This window comes from Marmota flaviventris, chromosome 10 (assembly GCF_047511675.1).
Source record: "Marmota flaviventris isolate mMarFla1 chromosome 10, mMarFla1.hap1, whole genome shotgun sequence".
Taxonomy (NCBI): Eukaryota; Metazoa; Chordata; class Mammalia; order Rodentia; family Sciuridae; genus Marmota; species Marmota flaviventris.
Window position 1 is genome coordinate 35,045,798 of NC_092507.1, and position 26,711 is coordinate 35,072,508.

Here is a 26,711-nt window from a genome sequence, read left to right on the forward strand (position 1 = left end):
CCAAAAACTAAAAAATAAAATAAAATTTAAAAAAAAAAGAAAATGCAAGGGTAATTTTCTCTGGACACCCTTCTCTAATCTCTTCAAACAAAGTTTTGTACGAGTGCTTACTACTACATTACCTAGCATCCCATGCATATTTTCACACACTTACCAACTGTGCATTGTGCAATTTCAAGCCATTACCAAACATACTGTTTTAGCGGATACTACATTTTAAAAGAATTTCCTGTTTTCCACCCTAACCAAGGAACTCTTTCAGAGCAGGACTTTATCTTATTTATTTTTCTATTCCAAGCAACTAGAGCTCAATATCTTACTCCAATGAGCATTAACTAAATATCTATGAAGTAAATAATGAATAAGAGAAATAACTGCAGTGTTTATTACATGCTAGAATACAAGTATCAGCTGACTGCTTTGAGATCATAAAGGACAAGCAATCAACCAAGCAAGCAACCTCAATGCAAAATAATACACTCTAGAATCATCTTTCTGTAGTTTTGTAGTTCATGTGTCTTTATATATATCATTTACAGAAATACTTCTAAGTATTCTGAGTGAATCCAAGGTTTACATACAACTTTTTATTATTCCAGTTTAATAAACAATAAGGTGAAGGATTCTTGGAAGATAATTCTTTATGGAAGTGCTGCACACAGTAAAATTTGCTGCCTGATAAATAAATCTCTTGATGTCACTTAATGCTGAGCTTAGCCCACTAGAGGCATCTACAAAAGTCTTTACTCAAATAGGGATAGACAAGTGCTCTACCACTGAGCTCCATCCTTAGCTAGAAAATCTCACTTAAACATGGCAATTCAATTCACACACCCCAAAACACTGAACCTTTCCAGAAAAGCTTCCTCCCTGAAACCCTTATGTTTCAAGGGTGTTGCAAAACCCAAATAAATGCAACAGGGAAAACAATAGGAAATTTAGCAAGCAGCATCTTTGAAAGGCCATATCTAAAGTGCAGAACTCCAAGAACCACTAGACTGTTACCATCTTCTTCCTCCCAAGCTATTCAATGCTGAACTCCTTTAAATAGAATAGTGGCTTTCTTTTTTAAAAAATTTATATATGTCAACAGAATGCATTACAATTCTTATTACACATATAGAGCACAATTTTTCATAACCCTGGTTGTCTACAAAGAATATTCACACCAATTCGTATCTTCATACATGTACTTTGGATAATAATGATCATCACATTCCACCATCATTTCTAACCCCATGCCCCCTCCCTTCCCCTCCAACCCCTCTGCTCTATCTAAAGTTCCTCTATTCCTCCCATTCTCCCTCCCCCATCCCACTATGAATCAGCCTCCTTACATTAAAGAAAACATTTGGCATTTGGTTATTTGGGATTGGCTAACTTCATATCTTCTCTAACTCCATCTATTTACCTGCAAATGCCATGATTTTATTCTCTTTTATTGCTGAGTAATATTCCATTGTATATTTTTGCCACTTTTTTTTAATCCATTCATCTACTGAATGGCATCTAGGTTGGTTCCAGTTTAGCTACTGTAAATTGTGCTGCTAAAAAAAAAAAAAAAAAATCCCATATTCAGAGTATGTAGGCTATATTTGATTATTTCTTTGAAATTATTGAGACTTGACATTGAGCCTAATACATAATCAATTCTGTAAATATTCTATTTTATTAATGTTTTCAGGATGAACATATCTCCTTTGGTTTACAGTTTTTTGATTGTGTCATTCTACTTTTGGCAGCTTTGGGGGAGGTTAAAATCTCCTACTATGGTTGAGTATTTTTAATTTCTCCCTATAAGTCTATGAACTTTTACCTTATATATTAGGTAAATATAACAATCTATAGCTTCTTTACTTTCACCTTTGAAGTTACTCATTTTATCCAGAATTATGATTTATTATTTCTAAAAATTGTTATTATTAACTTTTATTTGGTATTTGCTAGATAAAAGTTAATAACAACAATTTTTGGAAATAATAAAGCATAATTCTGGAAAAAATGAGTAACTTCAAAAGTATTTGGTATTTGCTTGATAGATTTTCTCCATCAACTAGCTTTCAAACTTTCTATGTTCTTACATTTTGAAAGGAGCTTGTGTAAATGAACATAAATGTATTTTTAACAAACAGAGCAACAAAATCCATATATTTCACTTTTTGGATGCTTCTGTTGCTGTTTTTAAATTTCCTATTACATTCTTTGAATTTTACCTGTAAATTTGCTCCATTTATATTTACAGTGATCATTGATCGACTTGAGCTTGTATATTTAATTACTTAAATTTTATGTATTCATCTCACTTGTTTAACTTTATTATATCACCTTTTTTCCTCTCATTTTACATATTTGTTTTTTTAAAAAATTATTGGGGCTGGGGTTGTGGCTCAGTGGCAGAGCCCTTGCCTCGCACATGTGAGGCACTAAGTTCGATCCTCAGCACCACATAAAAAATGAATAAACAAAATAAAGATATTGTGTCCATGTGTAGCTAAAAAATATTTTTTAAAAAATTAAAATTATTAATCCTTTCTTCTTACCACTGACTTTCACTGGTTTAGAGATTATACATTTCTCAATTATTTAGCATATATATCATTGCCATTGAATGTGCACATTCAATTTTTCTAAAATCTATATTTATATTCTTAATCTGTCTTCCAAAAAACATGAGGACTTTGGAATTCTTTAAGTCTCATCATTGTTTTACCTGCTGTATTTTTCCAGCATTTTACATCTGCGCCATTTCACCCTAAAAGTTGATTTGTTATGGCCACCAGAATTATCATTATTTTATTGTCAATGTTATGATTGTTATTGAAGTTATTACTGATGGTTGTATTGTAGTTTGTAGAAAATAATGTTTAGAATTGTTACCACATCACTTGAAATCTTGGATACATTCCCCATCCTTCTCTGTCCTGCACCATTAATTCACTTAATCTGTTTTACATTATCTGCTGCTTTGTACTTTTGTGCTATATGTTGTCCAGTTCTCATATTTACTTAGTGCTTAATATATTTTCACTCCAAAATTTGTTATTCCTTGGTTCTATATTTATTTCTCTAATTTTGTCACTGTATTCCATTTTTTAAAAGAAAAATATATACAATTTAGAAATTCTATGTCAGAATTTTGGTTAATTTCTATTCTTGGATATGTTCTATTCAGGGTTAAACCTTTTTGCTATTACATTAAATGATTCTTCTTTTCATTTTTAATTATTAAACATTATTTGCATAATAAAATAAACAAACAAACAAATAGAAAAGTGGCTTTAACCCCATCAAATTTATGATATGGCAACTTCTCTGATCTTTAGGAATCTATTTCTGACTTCTGCTTATCTCTCTAGCTATTTTTTTTTCCCTCTTCTCCACACCCTCCTTCAAATAGAAGTATTTCTCAAGGTTCAATCCTTGCTGCTCTAGTCTTCTGTGTCCATAATATTTCCCTTGACTGTTTCTCACATTCAAAACATTTTGAGTTTTAGTGATTAAAAATGTGTATTAGGGACTAGGGTTGGGGCTCAGTAGTAGAATGCTTGCCTAGCATGTGTGAGGCACTGAGTTCAATTTTCGGCACTGCATATAAATAAATAAAATAAAGGTCCAAAAAATTAAAAAAAAAAAAAAAAAAAACACCAACTTTGTAAAAAAAAAAAAAAAGTGTTATTAATGTGGTTAAAATTTTATGTTATTCAGGCCTGGCGTTGTAGCTCACTGGTAGAGTGCTTGCCTAGCATGTGTGAGGCACTGGGTTTGAGTCTCAGTTCCACATATAAATAAATGAATAAAATAAAAGTTCATTTAACATCTAAAAAATATATTTTTAAATCTTATGTTATTCATAAATAATACTGTTTTTATGCCAGTATTAATTGTAGAATTAAGAATTTTTCTCAACACTTGTTCTTCCTTTCCATTCTTGGAGCAGTTCAACTCTGAAATAGTTGCTTTAATGCACAAAAAAAGGCACATGTACACACACTAGTGTTACTCATGGATGTTCTGGGTGTTGGGGATGGTTCTGATCAATCCTACAACTTACCACTTTATTTCACACTTAGCCTTGGTATACTTAGACATCTCAATCAAAGCAAACCTTCTGAAAACCAGTGTGTCAGAAATGTCTAATATGCTTTCTCCTTTTACTCTCCTTGTAGAATATGTACGGATTAGCCATCGTACATTTTTTTTTTTTTTTTTTTTGCAGGGGCGGGGGAGGAATGGGGGGCAATATGCTTTCTCCTTTTACTCTCCTTGTAGAATATGTACGGATTAGCCATCGTACATTTTTTTTTTTTTTTTTTGCAGGGGCGGGGAAGGAATGGGGGGCAGGTACCAGGGATTGTACTCAAGGGCACTTGACCACTGAGCCACATCTCCCGCTCTTTTTTTTTTTTTTTTAAAGAGAGAGAGAGAGAAATTTTTAATATTTATTTTTCAGTTTTCGGCGGACACAACATCTTTTGTTTTTGTATGTGGTGCTCAGGATCGAACCCGGGCCGCACGCATGCCAGGCGAGCGCGCTACCGCTTGAGCCACATCCCCAGCCCTACCGCTCTTTTTTTGTATTTTATTTAGACACAAGGTTTCACTGAGTTGCTTAGGACCTCACTGTTGCTGAGGCTGGCTCTGAACTCGCGATCCTCCTGCCTCAGCCTCCTGAACCACTGGGATTATGGGCATGTGCCACTGCACCCAGCTACATTGGTTATTAAAACATACAAAAGCACTGCCTCTTATTATAACAGTAGCACACAGTGTTTATCAAAAGGAGACATATAGAGAAGCACAAATACAACTATATAATAAAACAGACAATTAAAGAAAAATCCTTTATAGACTCAGGCTGCAAAAAAGATCACATTTAAAAGAAAAAGATTCACTTTCTTGCAAATTTCACAAGTTACAATTTGAAAGATTAAAAAATATTGATTACGCTTGGGTGTGATAGTGCATGCCTTATAGTACCAGCTACTTTGATGGCTGAGGCAGGACTACTTGACCCCAGAGTTGTACACTAGTCTGGACAACATAGAGAAACCCCATTTAAAAAAAAAAAAAAAAAAGGTTTTGTATAATTGGGACACCAAGTCACTGCAACAACACTAGTATTTTGAAACTCAGCATCTAACTTCCCAAAGCTGCCCAATAATATATAACCTTCACCCTCACCTTCCTAAGCAAAAAAATAAAACATCCCAGAACAAAATAACATTCACTTGCTAAAAATAAAAACACAACTGTTGATACTGCTGCAGAGTTAAAGTTCTCATGACAAACTGTACATGTACTAAATAGCAAAAGCATAATCATAAACATAAGTCAATTTTTCAGTACAAAGAAGATGGCAAATATTAGGCTCTTGTAGTTTATAAATTTACTGTTCCTTACAACTTGGCATTTCCAGACATGGTACTGCCAATTTAGAAAAAAATATCAAGGGGGAAGTGGAAATTCAGCCTCTACCTTATAACTAGTTATATACTTACAGTATAAAATTAATCTGGGTGAGGCCAGGCACAGTAACACATGCCTATAATCCCAGGCATGGGGAAGGCAGGAGGCTGAGGCATGAGGATCCCAAGTTTGAGACCAGCCTTGGCAATCTGGGGAAACTCTGTCTCAAATTAAAAAATATAAAGGGCTGGGGATGTAGCTCATCTATGAGTTCAATCCCTAGAACCACCTACACACACAAATTAATCACAGTAAATTCTATTAAAAAAAGCCAGGTGTGTGGCACATGCCTGTAATCCCAGCAGCTCAGGCAGTTAAGGCAAGAGGATCACAAGTTCTAGGCCAATCTCAGCAACTTAGCAAGGCCCTAAGCCACTAAGTGAGAACCTGTCTCAAAATAAAATCATAAAAATTATAATCCTTTATATATTTGCAAAGTATCACATTGTATTGATGTTTCAGTGATTCCTTGTGAATATTTGGGCTATTTCCAAACATGCCATTAGAAATAATGTGTTTATAGCTCAGTGGTACAATGCTTGCTTATCATGTGTGAGGTTCATTTGTTGTTAACAAGGCCTGACTTCAGGAAGAATCATTTTATCAGAGTCTAACTTACTGAGGTTTCTTTCATTCTTTTTCCTTCTTTAGTACTAGGATTGAACCAAAGGGCATTCTACCACTGAGCTACATCCTAGCCCTTTTTATTTCACTTATATTTTGAGACAGAGTCTTACAAAATTGCCCAGGTTGGCTTCAAACATCAATACAATGTGATACTTTGCAAATATATAAAGGATTGAGGAAATTCTTAAATACTATATGGAAAGACCTCCCAGCCAGGCTTGGTGGTGCATGCTTATAATCCCAGTGGCCCCAGAGGCTGAGACAGGAGGATCGTGAGTTCAAAGCTAGCCTTAGCAACTTAGCAAGACTCTGTCTCTAAATAAAATATTTAAAAATGCCTGGGGATGTGTCCATGGGTTCAATCCCCAGTAACAACAAAAAAAGAAAGAAAGATGTCCCAGATAAAAAGTTGATAAGGCAAGATATGGGGTTGAGGGTGTAATTCAGTAGAACACTACTTACCTAGCTTATAAGGCCCTAGGTACTATCCTCTCCTCTTGGGAAAAAAAAAAAAAACAAAGAAAGAGAGAAAGCAAGGTTCAGAGTGCCATGTATGATATGCTTCATTATTTTTTTTTAATTTTATTTATTCTTTTTAGATATGTATGACAGTAGAGTGTATTTTGATATATTATATATACATAGAGTATAACTTATTCTAATTAGGATCCCACTCTTCTGGTTGTACATAATGTGGAGTTTCACTGGTGTTGTATTCATACATGAACATAGGAAAGTTATGTCTGATTCACTCTACTGTCTTTCCTATTCCCATCCCCCAGTTTATTATTATGTTTTTTTTAAAAAAAGAGAGAAATAAGGAACTGTATTTGATTGTATAGTCATAAAGAAACTGTAAGGATACAAGAAAGTAAGAATACTAGCTATTTGCGGAGAGTGGTGGTTTGGGGCAAGTTGTTTGTTTCATTTATGTTTGCTTGTTTGGGGTTTGTTTGTTTGATGGGTTTTTTTTTTTTTTGTACTAGGGATTGAACCTAGGGGCACTTTAAGATTGAGTTATATCCTCAGCCTTTTAAAAGTTTTGAGACAGAGTTTTACTAAGTCGCTTAGGGCCTCACTAAGTTGCTGAGGCTGGCCTCAAACTTGCAATCTTCCTGTCTTAGCCTTCTTCAGGCAAGGTTTGTTGTTGTTGTTTTGTTTTGAGTCAGGGTCTCATTCAATTGTCCAGACTGTTCTCAAGCAATTCTGTCAGCCTCATGAACAGCTGGGACTACAGGTACTTGCCACCATTCCTCACTTAGGTAAGGTTCTTAAGAGCTTTTCATAGTGGGGGTATATAAGAACATACAATTAATTACTTTAATTAAGCTTTTAAATTAGGATTCTTATAGTTCATTAAATCAAGAGAAACTTAAAAAAAACTCTTAAATACCTACCAATCTACTAATTTACCCATTCCTCTGCTAGCCCATACTGTCTTAAAGGTTTTATTTGTTTGTTTTTGCAGTATTGGGGATTAAACCCCAGGGCAGCACATATCCTAGGAAAGCACTCTACCACTGAGCTACATCCCCAGCCAGTTTTATTTTATTTTGAGATACAGACTCCCTAAATTGCCCAGGCTAGCCAAAACTTGCAATCCTCCTGCCTCAACCTCCCTAATAACTGAGATTATAGGCATGTGCCACTGCAGCTGGCTCTGCTTTTAAACGTTCTTAAAATCATGCAGCTCAGGGCTGGGGTTATAGCTCAGTGGTAGAGCACTTGCCTAGCATGTGTGAGGTACTGGGTTGATCCTCAGCACCACATAAAAATATAAGTATTGCATCCATCTTAAACTAAAAATATTTTTTTAAAAAATCATGTACCTCAGTGGTAGAGTACTTGCCTAGTATGTACAGGTCCTAGGTTTGATCCCCAATACTGCCAAAGGGGAAAAAAAAAAAGTACAATGGCTATTCTTGCACAGATATTCTTACATATGAATTTTAGAGAGAGAATATCTTTTTTTGTTGTTGTTGTTGTAAATGGACACAACACAATGCCTTTATTTTATGTGGTGCTGAGAATCGAACCCAGGTCCCGCCCGTGCTAGGCGAGCGCTCTACCGCTGAGCCACAATCCCAGCCCCTTAAATATGAATTTTAAAATCAATCATTAAGTTACATGCAAATTCCTCTAAGATTTCTATAAGGAATATATTGACTTTAGAATTAATCTGTGGAGAATTGGCATATTTAACATATTAAATCATAACATGTTTATTTTGATCTTTTAAGTCTGTAGTAGACACTGTCAATATCTTCTGGATACTGGCAATAAGGATGCTCTTCATTTTTTTCATTGTAGTAACCAGACCCAGCTAAGTTACCTACCCTACTTCCTTGCAACTACAAGTAGCCATATGAACACAGTTCTGACTATTGCAATATAATATGAAATCTATTGGGACTCTGGGAAAGATTTTTCCCTTCCTGACAAAAGTGAAAGATATAACTACTGATTCTCTTTCCTCTTCTTCTTGCTTTGGAACTAAAGTAATCATCTGGTAACTATAAAGCTGCCAAGGTGAGGAAATGTCTAAAAACTGCAGAGAAGCCAACCCTGACATCATGGTAGAGCTGAAGCAATGCCCAGGAATTCTTTATCTCTGTGCTTTTTTTTGTTTTTGTCTTACAAGAGAAATAACCCCTATTTTAAAAAAATATTTTTTTAGTTGTAGATGGACACAATATCTTTATTTATTTATCTTTATGTAGTGCTGAGGATCGAACCCAGTGCCTCACACATGCAAGGCAAGCACTTCAAGACTGACTATAAAGCTAGAGTAATCAAGACTGTGTGGTATTGACAAAAAAAAAAAAAAATTAATTAAAAAATAGATCAATAGAATAGACTCTAAGAATAGACCCATGGGGCTGGGATTGTGGCTCAGCGGTAGAGTGCTTGCCTAGCACGGGCGGGACCCGGGTTCAATCCTCAGCACCACATAAAAATAGAGGCATTGTGTAAAAAAAAAAAAAAAAGAACAGACCCATATTGGGCTGGGGATATAGCTCAGTTGGTAAAGTGCTTGCCTTGTGTGCACAAGGCCCTGGGTTCAATTCCCACCACCCCCACCAAAAAAAAAAAAAAAAGAATAGATCCATATTAAAAAGTAACCTAGTTAGGCATGGTGGCACACAACAGTAATCCCAGCAGCTCAGGAGGCTGAGGCAAGAGGATGGTGAGTTCAAACCTAGCCTATGCAATTTAGCAAGGCCCTAAGCAACTCAGCAAGACCCTGTTTCTAAATAAAATGAAAAAAAAAAAAAAAAAAAACAGCTGGGGATGTGGCCCAGTGGTTAAATGCCCCTGGATTCAATCCCTGGTACCCAAAAAAAAAAAGTCACCTAATCCTTAACAACAAAGAAAAGGCAATACAATCAAGCAAAGAAAAAGACAGCCTTTTCAACAAATGGTGCTGGAAGGGGTGGCTCAATGGTAGAGCGCTTGCCTAGCATGTGTGAGGCACTGGGTTCGACCCCCGGCACCATACAAAAATAAACAAGTCAAATAAAGGCACTGTGTCCATCTTGTCCATCTACAACTAAAAAAAATATTTTTTTAAAAAATGGTGCTGGAACATCCGGACATGCACATGCAAAAAAAAAAAAAATACTAAGCACAAAAATTAACTCAAAAGTAAACCAGAGGGGGCTGGGTTTGTCGTTCAGTGGTGGAGCATTTGCCTAGCATGTGTGTGGCACTGGGTTTGATTCTCAGCACCACATATAAATAAATAAAATAAAGGTCCATTGACAACTAAAAAATATATTAAAAAAAAAAAAAAGAAAAGAAAAATCAGAGGCTGGTGTTGTAGCTCAGTGACAGAGCACTTGCCTAGCACCTGTGAGGCGCTGGGTTCGATTCTCAGCATCACATAAAAATAAGTAAATAAAAGTATTGTGACCATCTACAACTAAAAAAAAAATTATTTTTTTAAAGTAAATCAGAGATCTAAAGGTAAAATGTAAAACAACATAGGAGAAAACCTAGATGGCCTTGGGAATGACAATTTTTAAATATAACACCAAAGACACAATCCTTCAAAGACAACTGGTAAGATGGAGTTCATTAAAATTAGAAACTGAGGTATAGCTCAGTGGTAGAATACTTGCCTAGAACGCAAGAGGTCCTGGATTTGATCCCCATATAATGTGAAGAGAATGAGATGATAAGCCACAGCCTGGGAAAAAATATTTGCGAACAATACATCTGATAAAGGAATGTTACCCAAAACATACAAAAAATTCTTAAACTTAACAATAAAAAAATTTTAATGGGCAAACTATCTGAAAGACACCTCATTAAATAAAATATACAGATGACAAGTAAGCATATAAAAGATTTCCAGCCTCATAAATGCTAAGCATATGTTCCACCACTAAACTACAACCCAGCCCTTCAGAGAATGATATATTATTCAGTAATTTTTTTTTTTTTCAGATGGGGTCTTGCTATGTTATTCAAGATGGTCTCAAACTCACAATCCTATCTCAGCCTCTTGTGATTACAGGCATGCACCACAGCATCCAGTTTACTATTCAGTACTAAAAAGAAATGAGCTATCAAATCATGAAAAGATATGGAAGAAACTTAAATGCATAACATGAAGTGAAAGAAGGCAATCTGAGGACTGAGAATATAGCTCAGGGGTACAGTGCTTGCCTAGTATGTATGGGGTCCTAGTTGAATCCCCAGCAACATACACACATACACACACCAATCTGAAAAGGCTGCATACTGTATGATTTGAATGACATAACAGGAAAAGCAAAATTATGAAGATTAATGGTTGCCAGAAGTTAAGGAAGTAGAATGGATAAGTAAATCCCAGAAAATTTTTATGGCAGTGAAACTATTTTGTATGGTACTACAATAATGAATGCATGTCGAGGGCTGGGGCTGTAGCTCAGTGGTAGAGCGCTTGCCTTGCATTTGTGAAGCACTGGGTTTTATTCTCAGCACCACATAAACATTAATAAACAAAATAAAGGTATTGTGACCATCTACAACTAAAACAAAATTTAAAATAATAATAATAATGAATGCATGTCATTATACATTTGTTAAAACCAATAGAATGCCCAATACCAAGAGTGAACTCTAATATAAATATAAACCCTAATGTATGCTATGCACTTAGGTTGATAGTGATGTCAATAAAAAAAAAGGTCATTAATAAATAAAAATAAATGTGTGTGTGTGCCCGTGTGTGTGTGTGTGTGTGTATGTATGTATGTTTATTGACTGCAACATACCATAGTGCAGAATGCCAATACTGGGGGAAATTGTATTGTATGGGCAGAGAGATTATATGAAAACAATATCTCTCTCAATTTTGCTTTGAACCTAAAACTGCTCTAAAATATTTTAGGGTTTGGGTTGTAGCTCAGTGGTAGAGTGCTTGCTTTGCACACATGAAGTCCTGGGTTCAATCCTCAGCACCACATTTTAAAAAATATGAATAAAAATAGAGATATTGTGTCCATCTACAACTAAAAAACTTATAATAAATAATTTTTAGCCAGGGGTGGTGGCACACATCTGTAATTCCAGCTACTTGGGAGACTGAGGCAAGAGGAGCCCCTTGAGACCAGAAGTTTGAGGTCAGTCTGGGCAACATAGCAAGAACCTGTCTCAAAAATTAAAGTAAGGGCTGGGTTGTGGCTCAGCGGTGGAGTGCTCGCCTAGCACGTGCAAGGCCCTAGGTTCGATCCTCAGCACCACATAAAAATAAATAAATAAAATAAATGTGTTGTGTCCAACTACAACTAAAAAATAAATATTTTTTAAAAATTAAATTTAATTTAAAAATAAAGCTTATTGACTTTAAAGAATAAATTCCCCTATATTCTGCTATAAACTTTTATGGTTTTAATTTTCATATTAAAATGTTTGATTCATTTGGAATTTATTTTGGTATAATATATAAAATCTTGATCCAACTATTTGTTTTTGAAATGACCACCTAGTTATGTTAACATCAATTTATCTTTTCCTCACTAATTCAAGAAAATATCTTTTGCCATACAGTAAATTACCACATACATCTGAGATTTCTATATTTTCTATTTTATTCCCTTGTTCTATTCAAGTATCAGATCACACCAGAATTCAATGATAAAAATGACAATGTGACCCACTGAGGGGAAAAAAACGACTAATTAAAAAATTATATTTAGAGGCTTGCATGGGTGGTGGCATGCCTAGAATCCCAGCTACTTGGGAGACTGAGGCAGGAATGTCATAAATTTGAAGCCAGCCTGAGCAATTTAGTAAGACCCTGTCTAAAAAATAAAAAGAACTAGTGAGACAGCTCAGTGATACAGTTCCTCTGGGTTCAATCCCCCATACTGAAAAAGAAATTATATTTAGATGCTAAGATGTAGTGGTAGAATACATGCTTAGCACACACAAGTCCCTGGGTTAAATCCTCAGCATCAAAACAAAATTATAGACAACTAGCTAACTGTCTGAAAATTAAATAAAAATTAACTGCCAATACCTCATTTCAAAGACACTGAAATAAACTCAAAATGAGTTAAATATTTTTTTTTAAAAAACCATCTATTACATTTCATCATCTTTAAGACATTTGGAGGAAGGAGTATTAGGGATTGTACCCAGGGGTGCTTTCCACTAGGCTATATCCACAATCCTTTTTTTTTTTTTTTTTTTTTTCAGTATTTATTTTTTAGTTGGAGTTGGACAAAATACCTTTATTTTATTTTTATGTGGTGCTGAGGATCAAACCCAGGACCTCATCGTGCTAGGTGAGTGCTCTACCGCCGAGCCACAACCCCAGCACCCCCAATCCTTTCTATTTTTTATTTTGAAACAAGGTCTCACTAAGTTGCTGAGGGTCTGGTTAAATTGCTTAGGCTGGTCTTGAACCTGTGATCCTCCTCTCAGCCTCCAGAAATGCTGGAATTACACCATCGCCCACGGCTAAAACCTTTAATATTTTGAGGTCTTTTTTTTTTTTTTTTTCTTTGCAAGGGGGGGAGGATTGAATCCAGGGCCTTAAATATCTTGAAATTTTGATATCTTAAAATTGCTTTGAGCCAAGCATGGTGGCACACATCTGTAATTCCAAAATTTGTAGAATGGGTAGGGGGCAAGGAGGGATTCTAAGAGTATAGTTCAGTTAGTAGAGTGTGTGCTTACCATGTTTGAGGCCCTGGGTTCAAGACCAAGGATAGTGCAGAAGACCTGGATACAATAGTGCAGAAGCAGTCTTTTAAGAAATTATTCATCACTGAGACAGCATAGAAGAAAATAAGTAGGAAGGAGACAAAATGAAAAAAAATTAGAATAAAAACTTATGCTAAAGTTCTACATACCTTTCCTCGCTGAATCGGTTCTCTCCCCCAGACCTGTCACTACCTAAGTTAGTTCTCCCAGATTTCTGGGAAATCTGTAAATAATAGAGTTACCATAAATTCACTCACTCATAAAAATTACCTATAGCACTATTAATTAATCTGTGTAATAAACAGATTAAACAAAGAGAGCAGATATTTTAAGAAATCTATAATCTAGGGTACTTTCCAATCTCACCTACTGATTAGCTAATGCAGACCACACCAGCCTAAGGATCCTAAAAAGGGCCAGACCACCATAAGCCATCTTGTGAACAACAGACTAACATCCTCATGTAACTTTCATGCCCACCTCTCACCAAGTTTCCTTTAAAAGAAAAGCTTAAGAAGTCTAAAAGCACTTCTTATCCTTCAGAAAGACACATTCTCCCTTGAATGTGTCTATACTTTCCTAAAGAAATCTCTATGCCTCTGACACATCCTTAAACTCATTTCTACAACATATGCCACGAACCCTACTCATCTTGAGTTGAGGTCTATCTTTTTGGGAACTCTCAGAACTCCTTCAGTGACATCACCAAACTCCCTCCACCACTGAAATATGCCCTCAGCCCACCCCCCACTTTTTTTAAAAGATAAGGTCTCACTATATTACCCAAGTTGGGCTCAAATTCCTAGGCTCAAGAGATCCTCCCAACTCAGCTTCCAGAGTTAACTGGGACCACAGGCTAACACCATCACCATTGATGATAGAAAGCACAGTGTAATATGACACACAGATATTTTAAACCCTCTGAATCAAAGGGAAAAAAAAGAAAAAAGGTTCTAGGCAGTTATATTCTGAATACAAAAAGAATTAAGAATGCTCTAATCAGGGGCTGCAGATGTAGCTCATTGGTAGAGTGATTGCCTACCATGTGTGAAGCACTGGATTCGATCCTCAGCACCACATAAAATAAATAAAGGCATTATGTCCATCTACAGCTAAATTTTTTTAAAAAAAGAATGCTTTAATCAATTTTTTTTCTAATGCACCTTTCTTTTCATAAAACTATAACATGAAAAAAACTAATCAAGTCTATAAATCTTTAAAAATACAACTTACAAGAACTGTCATAGTTTAATTGACTATAGGTATGTTCTGTATTCAATGATATCTAAATTCAATGAAGTATGTCATAAAAGCTTTAGAAAATCAATATTTTCAAAACCTTGCAATGAAGAAGGCTATCTTAGTCAATAGGTAAAATCCACAAATGGTAAATAAAAAGACTGATAGTTCTAACTACACAAAAATTAAAAAGAAGCCAGCAATGATGATATAAATTTGTAATCCCAGGTACTCGGGAGGTTAAAACAGGAGAATTATTAAATTCAAGACCAGCCTTGGTGCTGGGGCATGGTGGCACAGGCCTGTAATCCCAGTGGCTCAGGAGGCTAAGACAGGAGGATCTCAAGTTCAAAGCCAGCCTCAGCAATTTAACAAGGCCCTAAGCAACTCAGCAAGACCCTGACTCTAAATAAAATATAAAAAGGGGCTGGGGATGTGGCTCAGTGGTTAAGCCCTCTGGGTTCAATCTTCAGTACTAAAAAAAAAAAAAGTAAAAATTTAAAATAAAAAATAAAAAGGACTTGGGATGGGGCTCAGTGGTTAAGCACCCCTGAGTTCAATCTCTAGTACTACCAAAAATAAAATTAAAAACCTAGAAATTTTGTCTTTCCTACCCCTAGACAGGTAGGGGCTAGCATGGTGGCACACGTGTAATCCCAGCAGTTTAGGAGGCTGAGGCAGGAGGACTACAAGTTCAAAGCCAGCCTCAGCAAAAGTGAGGCCCTAAGCAACTCAATGAAACCCTGTCTCTAAATAAAATACAAAATAGGGCTGGGGATGTGGCTCAGTGATCCCAGTGCCCCCGAGTTCAATCCCCAGTACCCCCCCCAAAAAAAGAGACAGTCATGGAGGAAATATATGTAACTTATCTAAATAAATATAATAAGTTACTAATACAGTATAAAGAGTACAACATTCAATAGACAAAGATAGGTAAAGAGGGGCTGGGGTTGCGGCTCAGTGGTAGAGCGCTCGCCTAACACAGGCAAGGCCCTGGGTTCATTCCCCAGCACCACATAAAAATAAATAAAGATATTGTGTCCAACTACAACTAAAAAATAAAGATTAAAAAAAAGATAGGTAAAGAATATAAATGTACAGGTTATACAAATGATTGACAAGCAACAGGACTTCATTGATAATCAGAGCATTCATATTAAAATGAGTCATCAACTCTCACACAAATGGTAAATTGACTTTTGACAAGGGTGCCAAAACCATTCACTAGCAAAAGGATGTCTTTATGACACATGGTTATGGGAAAGCTGGATGTCCATATGCAAAGAATGAAACTGAACCCTGTTTTACCACGATATACATAAGTTAATTTAAAGTGAAGAACGATTTAAATTTAAGAAGTAAAACTACACAACTCTTAGAAGAAAATGTTGGTGAGCCTGGGAGTGAAGTCAGTAGTAGAGCACTGAACTAGCATTATCAGCATGCATAAGGCCCTGGGTTTGATCCCCAGAACAACAAATCAAAAAAAAGAAAAGAACACTTTGGGAAAAATCTCCATAACACAGGATTTGGCAATAATTTCATCAATATGACACCAAAAGCACAAGAAACACCACAGGATAAATTAAACTTAATCAGAATTTAAAACCTTTTGCACAACAAAGGACGTGCTATCAAAAGAGTAAAAAGCCAAGCACAGTGGTGCATGCATGTAGTCCCACCTACTCAGGAGGCTGAGGTAGGAGGATCACTTCAGACCAGGAGTTCAAGACCAGCATGGGCAACATAGCAAATATGGTAGGGAAGAGTGAAAAGAAAAACTAGAAAATACTTGTAAATCATTTATCTGATAAAGAATCTAAATATCCCTTATACATGAAATACACAAACACAATTCAAAAATACACAAAGGCTAGGTGACACATGACTGTAATCCCTGCAACTCACAAGTTCAAAGCCAGTCTCAGCAATTTAGCAAGACACTATCTCAAAATAAAAATGGATGAGGATTTAGCTCAGTGGTTAAGCACCCCTGAGTTCAATTCCCAATTACCTGCCCCCCAAAAAATACACAAGGGTCTTAAATAGATATTTCTCCAAGAGAAGACATACAAAAGGTCAATAAGCACATGAAAAGGATGCTTTGCATGCCTAGTCATTAAGTAAATGTAAAGCAAAATATCATTTTGCCCACTAGGGTGTAGGATAATTATTACCTTTTTATTAATTTAATTTCTGTAGTACTAGGATTGAATTTAGGCCCTTGTGCATGCTAGTCAAGCACTCTACCACTGAGCTACACCCTTAGCCCATTTTATTTTGAGGCAAGGTCTCATTAAGTTGCTCAAATTGGCTTCAAACTTGCAATTCTCCTGCCTCAGCCTCCTAAATAACTGGGAATATAAGTGTGCACAACCATGTTTGGCTTAAAGAAAAACAAGAAGTGTTGGTGAGGATATGGAGAAATCAGAACCCTTTTGTGTAGCTGGTAGGAACATAAAATGGTGCAATTACTAAAGAAAACTGCCACAGTCTGACTGGGCACAATTCACGAGCCACTTGTCAAGCAGGAACGAACTTTATTTTTTAGCACGCACGCCGCACCTCACAAGCTCTCCAGGAATTCCCCAAGAGCTCAACCGCAACCACCCGCACTTCCAGGGAGCACTCCCCTGGAACTTCCAGGTCATTTCCCGCTTTTGAGGCAGACTACCAGGTCGCGTGGGCAGAGCCAAAAGAGTCCCCCAATGAGCAGCTCCGTGGTCTGAAAGGGCGGGAAACAGCCTAATGAGCGTCACTGCAGAGGAGCCAATCACCTGGAAGTTTGCTGGGGCCGCTTCCGCTGAGGCTCTCAACAGAAAACAGTTTGGTGGTTCTTCAAAAAGTTAAACATAAACTGAATGAAATAAAGCAGTGACAAAAAGACAAATACTATGTTTTCACTTATTTAAGTTATCTAGACTAGTCAAACTTCATAGTAACAGAAAGTAGAATAGTAGTTGCTAGGGGTTGGGGGAAGGGAGAAATAAGGCATAGACTATAATGGTATAGAGTTTCGGTTTTGTAAGAAGAAAAATTCTAGAGTTTGCACAACAATGTAAATATACTTAACACTGCTCAACTGTACACTCAAAAATGGTTAAAACAACCAGATGCGGTGGCACATGCATCCCAGCAGATCGGAAGGCTGAGGCAGGAGGATCGCAAGTTCAAAGCCAGCCTCAGCAACTTATCGAGGTCTTAAGCAACTCAACAAGACCCTGTCACTAAATAAAATATACAAAGCGGGTGAGGATGTGGCTCAGTGGCTAAGTGCCCCTGGGTTCAATCTCCGGTATTAAAAAAAAAAAAAAAAAAAAATGGTTAAAACAGCAAATTTTATGTTACATGTATTCTACCACAATTATTTTTTTTAAAAAAAATTAAACATAAAGTTACTAAGCAACTCAGGAATTCCACTTACAGGTTAAAAAGAACTGAAAGCTGAGACTCAACTCAAAGTAAACTCAAATATTTTTATGTCAATGTTCACAGAGCATTATTCACAATAGCCAAAATGTGGAAACAACTTAAAAGTCCATAAATAAATGGATGGTTTAATGTGGTAAGTACTTGTAATACATTATTATTCAGTCATCACCTGAAACATTTTGAAAAGTAAATCAATTCTAATACAAAAGGACAAACATTGTATGAATCCCCTTTTATGAAGTATCTCAAAAAGGCAAAGTCAGGAAGAAAAGGGGAAACAACAATTTATATTGGTCAAATTATCTTATTATATAGAGTGTATACCTGAATATACAGCAACAAATCTCACTATCATGTACAACTACAATGCACCAATAAAAAAAAGGGGGGGGGGGTAAAAACAAGATTAGGCAAACCCATAAAGACTGAAAATTAGAAAGGAGGTTACCAGGGGCTGGGAGTAGGGGAAAATGGTGAGTTATTGTTTAATGGGTACAGAGTTTCTGCTTGGGATGATAAAGTTCTGACAACAGATCATGGTAATGTTTGCACAAGACTGTGAATGTAATTTATGATACTGAATTATAACTTAAAAATGGTTAACAAGGATCCAGGCACTGAGCTACTTTGGAGGCTGAAGCAGGAGAATCTCAAGTTTGAGGCCAGCCTCGGCAGCCTAGCAAGACCCTGTCTCAAAATTCAAAATTTAAAAAGGAATGGGGAGCCAGGCTTAGTGGCAAACACCTGTAATCCCAGCAGCTTGGGAGGCTGAGGCAGGAGGATTGCAAGTTCAAAGCCAGCTTCAGCAACTCAGTGAGACCCTGTCTCTAAATACAAAACAGGACTGGGGATGTGGCTCAGTGGTTGAGTGCCCCTGAGTTCAATACCCAGTACCAAAAAAAAAAAAAAAACAGGGCTGGGGATGTAGCTCACTGTTAAAGGACCTTTGAGTTCAATTCCCAGCACTGATGTAAGGGGAGATTATGTTATATTATATATGTGTGTGTGTATTTATTTTACAAGATAAAACTAAGAGGAAAAAGTAGTAGGAAAAGAACTGGAGATGCTATGTAGAGACAATTATTCTATGGAGTAATTTTGGTCCAAAAGAGAAGGCAGAGAGAAGTATAGCTAAAGTCAAAAGAAGAAGAGTGTTTTCCTTAAACATTTTTTAAGGTACTGATAGGAATAATTAACAAAGAGTAAAAATATTATACAGGAAAGACTGGAGAATTTCTTAGGTCATTTTGGTAGGTAAATGGAAATAGGAATTAAAATACAAAGAAAAATATGAAATTAGAGAAGAACTCAGCTAGTTCTTCCCAGGGTAAAAGTTAAGTAATAAGCATATAAATATGTGGGTTGGAAGAAGCTCCCAAGAGCTGGGTATGGTGACTCACCTATAATTTCAGCTGTTGAGGAGACTTGAGGCAGGAAGGTCCAAGTTCAAGGCCATCCTGGGCAATTTAGCCAGACTCTGTATCAAAATTTTTAAAAATCTGGGCTGGGGATTTAGCTCAGTGGTAGAGCATTCGTCTAGCACGTACAAGGCCTTGGGTTCAATCCCCAGTACCAAAAAAAAAAAAAAAGATGAGTTGGTAGCTATTTGTAGTGATGGGTGTTTGTGCAAGTTCTCTTCTGTTTGCTTCTAGTTTCTCAGCAAATCATAAGTAAGATCATCACTGAAAAAGAGGACTAGAGAGGAAATATTGGGATTTGATGAGAGAAGAAAAAGTATGAAATAATCTTTTAAGAGAGAGAATAATGGGCTGGGGATGTGGCTCAAGCGGTAGCGCGCTCGCCTGGCATGCGTGCGGCCCGGGTTCGATCCTCAGCACCACATACAAACAAAGATGTTGTGTCCGCTGAAAACTAAAAAAAATAAAAATTAAAAATTAAAAAAATTTAAAAAAAGAGAGAATAAATCAGGGAAATAGGATTTCTTGGGAGCCTTAAAGGTTCAATTCTATTAAAAATAAGTATACAAGCCAGGTAATATGGCAGGTGCCTGTAGTTCCAGCTCTTTGGAAGGTTGAGACAGGAGAATCACCTCAGCCCAGGAGTTCAAGACCAGCCTGGGCAATAATTGAGACTCCAACTCTAAATAAATAAAGCTAACAGAGATTGAGGGTGTAGCTCAGTGATAGATCACACATTTATTATGCATGAGCCCTGGGTTCAATCCCTAACACAAAAACAAAACACGCAAAATAACATGTAGTTTTGTTTTTTATTGGTGCAATGTTTTTGTCTATATATGTAATTTTATATACGCATGTGTGTATACCACATGTATACAACACAGTAAAGAGAATAGAAATATATACAAATGGTTAAAAATGGTTATTATTGGAGACTATACATAAACCTATGCACATACATACATGGGTAGGGCAGAGAGGAGTGGGAGAAACTTCTATATTCTTTGAATCTTTGATTATCATGTATTATTTTCATAATTACAACAAAATATCTTTGTAAGTTAACTTGTAGTTAATAAATAGTTTCAGAGAGGAGTTTAAAACATGCTCAAAATGCACAGCACCTGGACTAGGCAAAACCTATGGCCTACTTAAACACAAATATGAAGTCTGCAGTGAATGTGACCATCAGAAAAATAACAGGAAACTGAGACGTCACTCACCTTGAACACTTCAGAAAAGAAACCAGACCCTATTTTTTCACAGGTGAAGTCATCCAAACGAGTCAGTCTGGAAAAGGCACTTATAAGAGCTCTGTATGAGGATGGCCAAACTCTTCCCACCTGAGTCATGTTTCCATCCCCTCCACCACCACCTTCAAACTCTTCAAGACGTTCCACACGTGGGGGAAATCCTGCAATTGAATTCCGTTTGCTCCGATCCATAGTCTCAATAATCACTTTCTTTTATTAAGAAAGAACTCCATACATAGTATTTGTTGAATTTTACTTCTCTTCCAGTTTGACACTAAATAAGAGACCAAAAAAAAAAAACTCATTAAAATCATTAATGAATAAATACATGCAAATCAACTTCATAAATTTCACTTCAATGCAAAAATATTTCCTTTCATACGTACCCTTCTTCCCCATACTGGAATTGAGTCCATGCATACTCTTCCAATGAGCTATATCCCCAGCCCTTTTGTATTATTGTTATTATTATTATTAAGCCAAGCTCTCACTAAGTTTCCCAGACTGTCCTGAAACTTGCTATCTTCCTGCCTTAGCCTTCCCAGTAACTGGAATTACACTTATGCCAGTCCACCTGGCTCCTTTCACATTTTACCTCCTTATTTTCAGATCTAAAAAATACTTTTATGTGTTTACCTTCAAAAAACACTGATAAGAGCCAGGTCTGGTGGCAAACGCCTGTAATCCCAGCGACTCAGGAGGCTGAGGCAAGATAATCACAAGTTCCAAGTCAGCCTCAATAACTTAACAAGGTCAGCCAACAATTTAGCAAGACCCTGTCTCAAAATAAAAAATAAAAAGGACTAGGAATGTGACTCAGTAGGTTAAGTGCCCCTGGATCAATCCCTGGTACAAAAAAAAAAAAAAAAACTGACACACTTAAAATCCAAGACGTAGTCACTCTTTAACATGAATAGAATATAAGGTGATCAATTACATTCTAAGTAACAAAATAACAATGATAATATCCATCTTTCATTAACCACTGACTTTCTAGGAAAGAGTATGAAAACATGGGCTGGGGTGGTTGCTCAATGGCAGAGCATGCACTTAGTCTAAGAGCTTTAACCTATATCATGTCATTTGATTCTCAAATATTTCATGATAAGGATTATTATGCTCATTTCACAGAGAGATCATGTAACTACAGAGTCACTAAATGGTAGAGAGAAAATTAAAATCCAAGACTGATTCAAAAACCTGTGCTCCTACCAATCCTCCTTGCATCATCACATAATGTTATCTTAATTTGAAAAATTAAGTCCAAATATTTAAAAAACAAAGAAACTTCAAAATTATGTTATTTAATTTAAAAAGAAAACTATATCCAAAAGCAATCTAAAAATTCACTATTAATTATACAACACAATCCAGTAGAAATGACAATAGAAGAGTTCATTCCACCTGGCATTTACATAACTAAAGAAAAAAGCTCAAGCTCACTTTTTCTTTTAGCCATTTCTCCATACTTTCATTTTTTCCCCATAAGAACAGATTATAAGGGTTCTAAACAAAATACAAAATTGATTTTGTGGGTTTTATTTTTGTGTGGAGGGATGGTCTTCTTTGATTTTCATTGCAAAATACAACCTGGTTTGTTGTTGGTTTTTTAAGCTCCAGGATTTTTACTAACATTTTCTCATTTAAACCTTAAAACATACCACACCAAGGTATTATACAAAAAAGAAAAAGAAAAGTGGACTCTGGAGATTATGTAACTTGTCTAGCATACACAGCTGGCAGAACCAAAATTGGAACCAAGCTCTAACCAGCACCAAAGCTCAAAATTTTTCCATTTCATTATTCCTTAGTTTAATATTTTCCACTATAAAAAATGTAAGGAGTTAATTAGTCATCTATATAGAAAAAAAAAGACAAAGACTTAAATATAGAGGAAGTCCAGGCCTAATGTAATTGGGAGAAACAGAAAAGAAGGGGAAAAATGTAATTTTAGAAAAATAAGCCATATTAACAAAAAAAATGAAAGCAAAGAAAAATAAGCCATATTAAAGTGAAACTGAATATATAAAACATAGTTGTGTACTAAATTAACTAACTGATTTGACAGGTTTTTCATCTATTGACTTTCTATTGTTTGAGATATATTTCATTTTTAATGAAATACATTATTCACCTCCTGTGCCCTCAGGGTTCTTGGGGGTGGCAGATCATAGTTCTCTATATTAAAGCATGAGAGACAAAACTGCTTGTTGCAGCTCAACAGGTTTTGTTTTATATTCTTAGCTAAGTAGGAGGAGGTAAGGAATTGTTAACTGCAACTGAGCAGGTTTCGTAGAAGCCCTGTTACAAGTTTTATAACAGCATAGTACATAGTCAATTTTGATATTTTTATTTTGAAAAAAATGTGTTGTATTTTTGCTCATAGCACTTTTCAAAACGGAAAAACTATTTTTTTATTTTATGCTTAAGAGAAACTCTTACATATAAGTACAGAAGACCTGAACAAGAATTTTCATTTCACCATTCTATGTAATAAGGGGAGGAGAAGAGATTTAACAACTGAAAGTTCATCCATAAGAGCAATAGATAAATTACAGTATATTTATCAGTAAACTATATAGGGTTCACATAATAAGTTATACCTAACAATATAGATATAGTTCAAAAGCAATGTTGAATAGGGTAAAAGAGCAAGTTTGGTTAGTGGTATCACTAAAATTTCATTCAAAAAAGTTTTAAGTTACCAAAAAAACTGGACAACTATTCCCTATGGTGTATCATTTTTATTTTTAAAATGTATTTTTTTAAAAACATACAATATGTATTTATATTATTATAAAGAGATAGGATAACATAATAACGAACATCATGGCCTATAAAACAAACAATCTCAGTTCAAGTAAGAATTTAACTTGCACTTCCAGAAATGGTGGCACATGCCTGTAATCTCAGCAATTTGGGAGGCTGAGGTAGGAGTATCAAAAGTTTGACGCCAGGCTGGGGTTGTGGCTCAGTGGCAGAGCTCTTGCTGAGCACATGTGAGGCACTGGGTTCAATCCTCAACACCACATAAAAAAAGAAATTAAATAAACTTATTATGTCTGGCTACAACTAAAAAAAAAAAAAAAAGTTTGAGGCAAGCCTCAGCAAATTAGCAAAACGTGTCACAAAATTTTTAAAAGAACTGGAGATGTAGCTCATTGGTAAAACACCCGGGGGTTCATTCCCTAGTACTAACCAAAAAAAAAAAAAAAAAGGAAGAATTTAACTTGCAGCTATATGGATGCAGACATGTTATTTAACCTTTCTACCTATCCATAAAATGAAAATAAAAGCAGTAGCTACATTATGGTATTTTATATATATTATATATAATATATATAGTATATATGTTCTTTTAATCCTTATAATAAACATAGGGCTACTGATTAGATGAACAGTCCCTGCCAAAGAGTAAATACACAATTTCTATTAAAATATTATAGATAAATAGATTGATTTATAGTGAATGTCTAAAAACATGAACTAGAAAAACACTAAATTCATGATAGTAGTTGCCTTAATGGGGAAAATAGAGAAATAAGGAAGGAAAACAAAGACTTCAGCTACAGCAATAATGTTTAGTTTCCTTTTATTCAAAAAATAAACCTATAACAACACAACTGTTTATTATTTATTTTTTGAAATACTAATTAATTCTAGGTGGTATTTATTATTATTGCACTCTTTTCTAGATTTAAAATGTTTTCATTTTTAAAAAAAGGTTTAACAGTCTATTGCTAATACAAAGCTCTGTAGTATACTAAGGCCAAGAAAACTGAAAATAATTTGGCAAATAAATAGCATCCCAGTATGCAAGCCAAGTCTTCAGATTTTTAAACTATTATTCTCCAACAGTTCTACTACAGTTTTTTGGTTCAGGGAGTATTTATATCTTAGGCTAAAACCTCAAAACACTGGGGAAATTTCTGGATAGCCTAACTTACTCAAGTTCATAAATTTAAAATGTAATAGAGTGCATAACAAACATTGGTATTTAGTGTAGAACCTTCTCTTACATACTAAAGTAATACTAATTACTAAACAGCTGAAATGAGTGATAAAAAGTACAGTGCCCTTCCTTACATTTTGAAGATGTAGTGAGAAAGAAAAAATTTCCAAACCATGACTCTTGTTCCTTTAGCCAGTATACAAAAGAATCACATTTTAAATGAAATCAAACAAGCTATAAATGGCTTTCAATGTAGTCTAATAAAATTTAATTAGCCATAAAAAACAGCATAAAAGTGTATATGAACACACTCTAAAACCACACTCTATTTTTTTAATCTGAAAATTATAAATTTTAAAATCAGAAAATAATAGAAATATGTGAGAATTTAAGATATTTTCTGCCTCTACATCTTTTGGTCTTATTTATGGAATATTATCTTTTGATATTAATAGTGCTTCTCAAAACAAACATTTTTTTGGACACAGAGATAGCTACTCTTATATCTACTAGAAATATAGGATTAGGGAAAAAATGCTATTTAATTCCAAAGAAGCTGCTTGGTCCAAGAGATCAGACTTTGTTGATCAAGTAAGAATAATTAATTTTAAGCTTGTAAAACTTGGATTTTTAGAAAGGCATGGTAGCACACACCTGTAATCCCAACAACTGAGGACTCTGAGGAAGGAGATCACAAGTTTAAAGTCAGTTTCTGCACCTTAGAAGATCCTACTTTAAAATACAAAATAAAAAGAACTAGGGATATAGCTCAGTGGTAGGACACCCTTGAGTTCAATCCCCAATACCATAAAATATTTGGATTTTAAAAATGAAAAACTGAGGGCTGTGGCTGTAGCTCAGTGACAGAGCACTTGTCTAGTACATGTGAAGCAGTGGGTTCGATCCTTACCACCACATAAAAATAAACAAATAAAATAAAGGCTTTCTGTCCATCTATTAACTACCAAAAAAAAGTTTTAAATGAAAAACTGATAATATTTGATCTGCTTCACTAAAAATATTTTAGGTTGAGTCCCAAGGGTTCTCAACTAGGAGCATGTAAAAATTTCTAGGGTATGAAGAGTTGTCTTGTTAGGGAGGAGCTATTGTCACAATGGCAGAAGTGTGGGATGGGTAATACTGGCATTTTAGTGGGCAGAGGCCAGGGAAGTTAAATGTCCTACAATTCACAGAACAGTCCTGCACAACAAACAATTGTCCTGCCTCAAATGCCAGTAGTGCCCCAATTGAGAAACACTGTGTTAGAAAAGTTTAATCATTATTGTTCTTAGACTAGGAAATAGCCTTTAGTAGTCTTTCAAAAAAACCAAAATTTTGTGGATTACAAGGTCACACACAGATAATCTTAAGTGGATAGCATGTCTTTATTTATTTATTTTTATTTTTTTAAAGAGAGAGAAGAGAGAAGAGAGAGAGAAAAATTTTTAATATTTATTTTTTAGTTTTCAGACACAACATCTTTGTTTGTATGTGGTGCTGAGGATCAAACCCGGCCACACGCATGCCAGGCCAGCGCGCTACCACTTGAGCCACATCCCCAGCCCTATTTGTTTATTTTTATATGGTGCAAAGGATCAAACCTAGTGCCTCTCACATGCTAGGCAAGTGCTCTGCCACTGAGTCACAGCCCCAGCCCCCAGATAATTTTTTAGTAAATGTGCTTTCAACTTCAATATTTATAAATGTAGAAATTTAAAACTTTGGGCTATGGTTGTAAATCAGTGGCAGAGCACTTGCCCAGCATGTGTGAGGCACTGAGTTCGATTCTCAGCACCACATACAAATAAATAAAATAAAGATCCATCGACAATCAAAAAAATTTAAAACTTTTTTCTACATAGGCAGTTTCTTTCTAAGGTTAATTTTAGTTTGATTTGGGGTCTTGGGGTTGATTTGTCTTGCACAAAGGTTCATTAAAAGCTTTGGTTGAGGGCTGGGGTTGTGGTTCAGCAGTAGAGCGCTCACCTAGCATGTGCAAGTCCCTGGGTTGAATCCTCAGCATCACATAATAATTTTAAAAATAATAATAAAATAGAGGTGTTGTGTCCAACTACAACTGAAAAATAAATATTTTTAAAAAAGCTTTGGTTGAGCTGTGTC

At 35.5% G+C, this 26,711-nt stretch overlaps 1 protein-coding gene across 6 annotated transcripts in view; it reads right to left on the reverse strand.

Annotated features, from left to right (window-relative positions):
- Tesk2 (testis associated actin remodelling kinase 2) overlaps positions 1–26,711 on the reverse strand; it is a 144,435-nt gene that overhangs the window by 100,770 nt on the left and 16,954 nt on the right. For 4 of the 6 annotated variants that reach the window (XM_071617785.1, XM_027937590.2, XM_071617784.1 and 1 more), the window contains exon 2: positions 20,609–20,912. In XM_071617785.1, coding sequence (XP_071473886.1) covers positions 20,609–20,830 — 222 coding nt within the window. In that variant the 5' untranslated portion in view covers positions 20,831–20,912. Of the gene's footprint in view, positions 1–20,608; positions 20,913–21,024; positions 21,247–21,274; positions 21,393–26,711 lie in introns of those variants that run through there. The other 2 variants (XM_071617782.1, XM_071617783.1) reach the window with 2 other exon arrangements.